Below are 7,396 nucleotides of genomic sequence, written 5' to 3' on the forward strand. Positions count from 1 at the left end.
TATGTATTTAAAAAAAGACTTCTTATTGTCCTTAATCTGGGAAGCTAGTCCCAGTTCCATCTCTGCCTTGGCCTTCCTAACTACCCCCGTACATCCCCAAGCAACTGCAGAATAGCCCTCCTTGGTGATGACCCCTTCTTTCCATTGGGTGTACGCCTCCTTTTTAGCAAGGAGATATTCCCGGATGCTTTTGGTGAGCCATGGAGGCTTGTGTGCTCTCCTGCTCCCTTTGATCCTCGTTGGGATTACCTTCCTTTGGGCTTGGAGGATCGTCTCCTTAAGGAGCGACCACTCTCCTTGGACACCTGGCTCCCCTCCCCTCCGGGACCTCAGCGCTTCTCCAACTATCCTCCTTAGACTTTTAGGAGAGGGTGCTAAGGAAACCCTTCCCCAGCCAACTAATATCAAGAGTTCTTATGGCACCTGGCCAGTCAGACAGCTGGCAAGGCCTGAATGTCTAAACTCAGTTTGATCTTTGTACTCTGGAACCAAGTATTTCCCTGTCCCTAAGGGATGCTTCACTTCCAGAAACAGGAAGTTGCTTAGAAAAACTAGTCTGCCAGTACAGCACACACACCCCATTGCATGCTGGGAATAAGGCAGGGGGGCATTTCAACCAAGCTGGTGTTAACAGGATGCATGTGCAACAAACCTTGCAAGAGTGCGGCTGACATGAATGGGACAATTTAGCAACACTCTTAGGGAAATGCCTCTGGGAACTCTAACCTGGTTGGCCTGCCCAGGCCCATGAGCTGCCTCCAGAGCTTTGTAGAGTCCTTCTGACATCAGCACCAGGAAACCAGTCACCCCATCCAGGGAGTGTCCTCCATGGATTTCAGGCTCTGCTATGATAGGCTTAGATTTAGCAGCACTGTAGGGAGAAAGCTAGTTCAGTACTTAAAAGGAGCACAGGCAGGTCAAAATGAGAAGCCTTCAAAAGAAAGAATAGCTAAGTGTCTCTAACCTGAGGAGTTCGATATCAGTGTAGCCATATTTGACCTTGTAATCCCCAATGCGCCGGGTGCTCTCCTGCCCACAGATAGTTCCCACTTGCTTTATCTTCCCTGCATCCAAACCTACCAGATAGAGAGAGGACTTACTGACTCCCTGATGCATTTGTAAGATTTCCTGTGCCAGTATCCTGAGGAAGGAAAGAGGAAATGCCCACAGCAGGGGCAGAAAGATACAGCAAGAAATCATCACGGTAGGTTTAGTGACTGCATCATGGGGTTCTTGTACCTTCAGTTGAACCATCTGGTGGTGACTACTGGTCAGACAGGAACCTGGACCAGACAGGACACCATGCTGGTATGCACAGGCAGCCCCACCCCATCCCCATCCCCATCCCCAGCTACACCTGGACAACAGGCAGAAATTATAACTCTAAGAAAATCAGTTCCAGAGGGTGACCTGCATTAGCACATGGCTCCAGCTCAGGCTCCCTACATGATAAACCAAATTCACTGTGTGGATGGCCAACACGTCTTCCCAACAATAGTAAGGCATAAGTCTGACAGCTGCTGCAGATGGAGGCCGACTCATCTACTTGGTGCGGCTGAGCTGCTGTCTCCATTGCATTTGTCATTTGCCAGCCTCACCCAAGCCAGAAGACTAACCAGAGATACCTGCCAATCATGTGCTACATAAAGACTTCTGGGATACAGAAGTGGTCAATTAAACCAAAAAGCAGAGTAAAAACACAGCTGAATCAAGTGAGAAAGTCAGGAAGACCCCTGCTGTATTTACTCCCATACCATATGTAGCTTTTTACCCCCCAAAAAAATCAGCCCTCCAAAACTGGGGTGCATGTTTTAGGCCCCTGCCACACATTACGCATATTAAGCAATTCATTGGCAAATTGTGCTATAAATTTAGACTGGCCACATGTCCTAAATAAGACCAGCCACATGTGCAAAGAAATTATCATGCAATGAACTAGTTAATCACACAACAAGTTTAGACTGGCCACATGCATACAGCAATTCTCACACCATGAAAATGTCATCCAGCTATAAAGAGCCAACCAGCTACAAAGCTAGTGCTTGAAAATATGTAATAACTTTATAGCTGGTTTCTATCCAGCTTGAATTTGAACACATAGCAGGGCACTTTAGCGGGAAAACTGATTTTCTGTCCTGGAATGAAGGAACAGAATCATGGAGAGGTTGTAATGGCTGCCCCTTGCTTCTCTCCCTGCTGGCCTCTGGGAGGGAAGGGCAGAGGTAACTGTTCGGGATCAATGGTACAATGTTTTATCCTGTGCTGAATATCCAAAAAGTGCTGCCAATTTACTGAGAGGGTGAAAACGCTAAACTCCTGCAGAGTAGACTCTGCTCTTGTGATCAGGATTTAGCCACGACTCTGGCAACTTTCCCCTTGATCCCAGAGGTGGGTGGTACTGCAAAAAGCACAAGGTCAGATACAGCGGCTGGCTAAAGCATTAGGTGTGTATTGGAAGTAGCACTAGCCCCATGGGGTCAAGAGAAGATGCGCTTTAAGTGACTGAGTAGGGCACAAGTTTCAGGCTACCACCATTCTCAGAAGGTCCTTTACCATCTGGAACCCTCATGCAGCTCTTAGCTGCTTTACTGAAGCATCTGGTGACAACAGCAGAAAGTGCTGGACTGGGAGCCCCAAGGACAAAAACCTCTTTGTCCTCAGGAAAGGCTGAGCACAGGCAGGAAGCTGTAAAAACTCCACCTCAGTATTGTTTCTCACTAATGTACTTCAAACTCGGCCTGCAGGAACTCCTTTGCAGAGAGACAGGAATTCAGACACTGGGTCATATTTCCTTCTTGGCCTCTCTTCTCTAAGGCTGGCAGCAAAGGAGCCACTGAAGCACCAACTGAAAAGGCAGCAGTAAGAGACGGATACCAGTTCTGCTAGGAACCAGACCGCTCTTTCCTCACCAACAGCATTGCATAGAAAGCTGCCTCGTCCTGGGCCTGAGTTTGGCTTTCCTTTTCCCAGAACACAGCACTTACCCAACTGAGAGAAGCGGAACAGCTCATCCTCATTCTCCGTGGTGTGGTCCACGTTTAGCTGTGTCACCTGCAGCCCATCCACAGTAGACTTGCACAGAAGTGCGCGATTTGTACCTGTGGTAGGAGCAGTGCGTAAGGCAGCAGGTGGCTACTTTATGAAAGAAGGGGTGGAATGCTAAGAGAGAACAGAGGAAGAATATCCATGGGGATTATGAACAGGAGAAAAAAGGGAAGGAATGAGGAAAGGGCTGACAGAGCAGACGTACAATCACTGGAATACCCTATAAACATTTCATCAATGGGATATGGAGCCACCAACATCAACCTTTGATGCAGTGCCTGCAAAGAAAGGAAGCTCCCTTCTTCCTGGAACCCACTGTCTCATACACAGCTCTGTTCCAATTGTGGCCAAGGTTACACTCATCATATTACCCAGCCCCTAGAAGTACAGACCCAGCAACCAGCTTCAGTACCATTTTGATGCTAGTGGTCCCCACAAGGAACGATAAGTGTGTTTTCCAACCTACATAAGCCAATTCAATTCCCCACTATGGTCAAGTTTTAACTGGCTGCCCTATGGCTGTAGCTGCCCTCAGATATGCCAAGATGAAAAGCTGAGAAAGAGGCACACACCTACATTGGCGATGTAGAGCTTGTTGTTGAGAATGACTGCCACAATAGCCATGGCTCCTCCAGAGATTTCCCGCTCTACGGCCTTAAGCCTTTCCACAATCTTCTGGTACTGAGAAGGTAGCTGGTGCTGGGGCACCCCCTAGAACCCAGGATTACAGGGAAACTTAAACACACAATCCGTTGTCACAGAAATCACAGCTGGATACTAAGCTCTTCAGGGCAGGGAAGGTCTTTGTCATTGCATCTGGTGCAAAGCTAAGGCTTAAAGCACTGACAAGTACTGGCCAGATTTCACTGATCTTGGGAGACAAACATCTTAATTCTCTGCAGAATAGGAACAGTGCTGGTACAGAGGCCAATCAAATGGCCATGTCCTGATCCCTGTCTCATCCTGAAGGGGCATCAACTGCAGTGAGTTCAGTCTTCAAAACCCATCCAGCTCTTCCTCTCACTACTAAGGCTGCTGTAAACAGATACAAGGAGTGCCAGTGGTGATGGTAGGTTATACAAAGCAGAAAGCGTGGGATTAACACCTGCCCACTTCACACAAGCCACCAAAGGATCACTATGCTAGGTGACAGCTCTCAGTCAGCTTCCCTGAGGTCAAACCAAGGCACTGACCTACAGCCAAGAGGCTCCACATCTTAAATCAGCAATGTTAAGGGAACTGGGGAAGGGAAACAGAGTGGCACAGCAGTGGAGATATCTTGCTCTGGCTCTGGAGCTGAGAGTTTGAACCTTGCTACACGTTTGTGCTGAGGGTCAGCTTGACTCAATCAAACCAAGTACAGGTATCTGACTGTTTGGGGTGCAGATGACTGGAGAGGATGCTAGCCACACTATGCCCTGGCAACAGAAATCAATGTGCTTTAACCATGCTAGCTGTATGGGCCATTAGCCTCAGGAAGACCTCTGACTTTTTCTAACTGAATTTTGGGGGTTTGGGGACACATTTTCTCAGTACTATCACATTACCTCTGGCAGCTGGGACTGCAAGCTGGCCTTCTCTGCCAAAGCATCATCAATGGACTCCAGGAAACTTCTTTCTACCACATCAAAAGCCTGAGAAGGGATACAAGAAAATAACACAAGACTGGATAACAGCAGCTGATTTACAAACACAGCAACACAACATCTGTTTCCCCTTCATCCTGAAAAAAGAGACCACATTACTCAGCAAACTTTAGAAGTGTTTAGATTTATCTCCTTGGGGATCAGCCCACCTCCCCTGGAAATGCAATCGCCTTAGCCCAACTAGATAGGAGTAGCTGTAATACAACTCTGTGCAACTGTGAAGGACAGGAAGTGAAGAAAAAGATATACAAATTCTATTCAGAGAAAACGAGACACATCTGTCATACCTCAAAAGGCAGCTACCACTGCTCCAGGAAATGAGTTAACAAGTCTATTTCCCCATGTTGCCTCATCATCATCTCAATGTAAACCCCTTCTTCAATTAACATGTCCCTGCATCCAAGGAAGAAAGAATCCAACTTTCTGTAGTGCTGTCAACACTGCATTACTGGAGCTAGAAGGGCAGATGGGGCTAGACAGGAGAGGAATGAAATGCTACTGCTCCTTGTCCTCAGGGCAGGCACTCTCTCAGCTCCTGGCAGGCCTCCCCAACCTTCTCCTCATCCTGCTAAGGATCAGGGCATTCTTCTCCTTGTGGCAAAGAGAGGGTGTTAATGCAGGGGGAGGCATGGTCTCTGCAGCCACAACCCCATTACCTGCAGCAGGACTCGGTACACATCAGCATCACTGTGATCTGTGTGGAGCTGGCCCAGCAGCAGTTCTGCAGAGAGCCTCTGGCCCACAAAGTTGGTGACTCGGTTGCCATCGTAGCCATTGAAGACCCCATAGAGGTAACAGTTATTCTCACCCCTGTCAGAGAAGATCCAGGCATGGGGGTTAAAGGTGCATGTAGGGTACAGAGACCCTGCCCCCTCCCCACCCCAGCCCTCTGTGGAACCCAGCCAAGTGCCATCGCTGACCTGGGGTGCTGGTGACTCACCGGAACTTCAGCCAGTTGTCTTCCCAGGGGTGCCCATCAGTGCTCTTGCCATCTGCGCCATAGGACCGGTTGGGAGCAGAGCCCACTCCAGAGAGCTGGCAGAGGGGCAGGTCATCTGTCCAGCTTGTCTGCTGCTCCTGGGAACAGAGCCAGGGAAGGGAATGGGGAACCAGAGAGAAGTATGGAGGATGCTTCAGAGGTCAACTAGTCCAACCCCTTGCCTGACTGATCTAACCCCTCCCCAAACCATCCCAGGCAAATCCACAGTCTAATCTCTTAGCAAAGCTACAGTCAACCCTGCCATGACACCAGACACAGAACCCTGACCTGCCACAGGGAAAGTAGGGTACCATGGCAGCCAGCATCCTGCTGCTGAAAAGGTTGCTAATATATGCTCAAGAGATCCCAGGATGAGAGCCATGCCCCCTGCTACGAAGGGAGACAAAACCCCCCAGAGTCCCTACCAATCTGACCATGGGGGAAAATGCTTTCCTGACCCCAAATATGGCAATCGGTCTGACCCTAAGCAGAGGGGCAAGATCCTCTAGCTAGGAACCTCCGCGTTCAAGTGCCAGCAGTACTTCTGGCACAGCCCAGTAGCCATCCCCAGCTGTGGTTGCCGCCAATGCCCCACGCCTCTGAGAAGGGTGAAAAAACCCTGACACCCCAGGGGAAAAAAAATCTCCCCCCTGGCTCCATGGGGGTACCAGCTAATGGGGAACCAGGGCCGGGGGAGGCACCGCCTGCCCATGCCATCAAGATCCCAGGCACTGCAGCCACCCTGCAGGGGACCCTGCAGCCCTCCCTGCCACAGGGACACAAGCCGCACCCTGGGGCTGACACCTGCCCTCATGGCACTGCCCCCAGGCTCCGCCTTCCCGCCAGGGCTCCAGGCCAACCTGGGGGCAGCACCGGCGCACAACTGGCCAGGGGGCGGGGCCACACGAGGACGCCCCGGGCCATGCCCCGCCCACAAAATAACGCCGGGCTCCGCCCCCCTCGAACTGGCAGCGCGCCAGACGTAGCTCCACGTCACGAACAGCCCCGCCCCCAAGCCCAGACGCTGCGCCCCCCTCCGCCCCAGCCCGGCCCGGCCCGCCTGCAGAGCGCCGGTGGGGAAGGAGGGGGCCGCCGCCCGCCGCGGTGGGGGGGGACAGGGAAGACATGGGGCGGGCTACAGTTCCCGCCCCGGCGCTCACACTATGCAGCAGGCTCCTCCTCTGCGCCGCCATCTTGGAGCGGGAGCCGCGCCGCAGCCTCGCCCGGGCGGCGCCAAGAGCAGCCGTTGTCGGCCGCGCCCTGTCCACGGCGCGCAGCTGCCCCTAGCGGCCGCAGTGGGAGGAGCGGGATGGGTAGGGCGCCCGCCCCGCCCTTAGTGGGCGGGGCCTGCGTGGGTAGCTGGAGGGAGATTGGGTGCCTGCTAGCCCTGCGGTGCGGCGGGGCAGGGGCGCCCCCTGCTGGGTGGAGCTTGTTGCCCAGGAGGGCAGCTACTGTGTGTCCATGTGCTGCTCTGACACCCCGTGCCTCCTCACACACCGGACCCTGCTTCGCTGCCCTCACAGAGGGGACACGAGGGGCATGTGCCTCCCCCCCCACTTGCCTTGGCCCCACGCGACTGGCAGTGCGTGCCCATCCCACCTGCCCCCAGCTCCGGAGCCACGCATGCCTCCAGGGGGAGGGGGGAAGCTTGTAGCACTGGCATGAGGCAGATGCCTGAGTCTACAAAGAGCCTGTGACAGGAGCCAGGAGGGGTAGGAGCTGCCCA

At 52.5% G+C, this 7,396-nt stretch overlaps 1 protein-coding gene across 1 annotated transcript in view; it reads right to left on the reverse strand.

Annotated features, from left to right (window-relative positions):
- The window catches only part of TAB1 (TGF-beta activated kinase 1 (MAP3K7) binding protein 1), a 10,167-nt gene extending 3,226 nt beyond the window's left edge, over nt 1-6,941 (reverse strand). Inside the window, exons 1-8 of the mRNA XM_019515167.1 lie at nt 6,831-6,941; nt 5,632-5,768; nt 5,348-5,501; nt 4,593-4,679; nt 3,618-3,756; nt 2,985-3,098; nt 965-1,076; nt 727-871 (exon numbers count right to left, since the gene is read on the reverse strand). Of these exons, the coding sequence (XP_019370712.1) occupies nt 727-871; nt 965-1,076; nt 2,985-3,098; nt 3,618-3,756; nt 4,593-4,679; nt 5,348-5,501; nt 5,632-5,768; nt 6,831-6,863 (921 nt within the window). The 5' untranslated portion in view covers nt 6,864-6,941. The remainder of the gene's footprint in view (nt 1-726; nt 872-964; nt 1,077-2,984; nt 3,099-3,617; nt 3,757-4,592; nt 4,680-5,347; nt 5,502-5,631; nt 5,769-6,830) is intronic.
- Nucleotides 6,942-7,396: the final 455 nt, after the last annotated feature.

This window comes from Gavialis gangeticus, unplaced genomic scaffold (genome assembly GCF_001723915.1).
Source record: "Gavialis gangeticus isolate Ggan-Ray unplaced genomic scaffold, GavGan_comp1, whole genome shotgun sequence".
NCBI lineage: Eukaryota > Metazoa > Chordata > Crocodylia > Gavialidae > Gavialis > Gavialis gangeticus.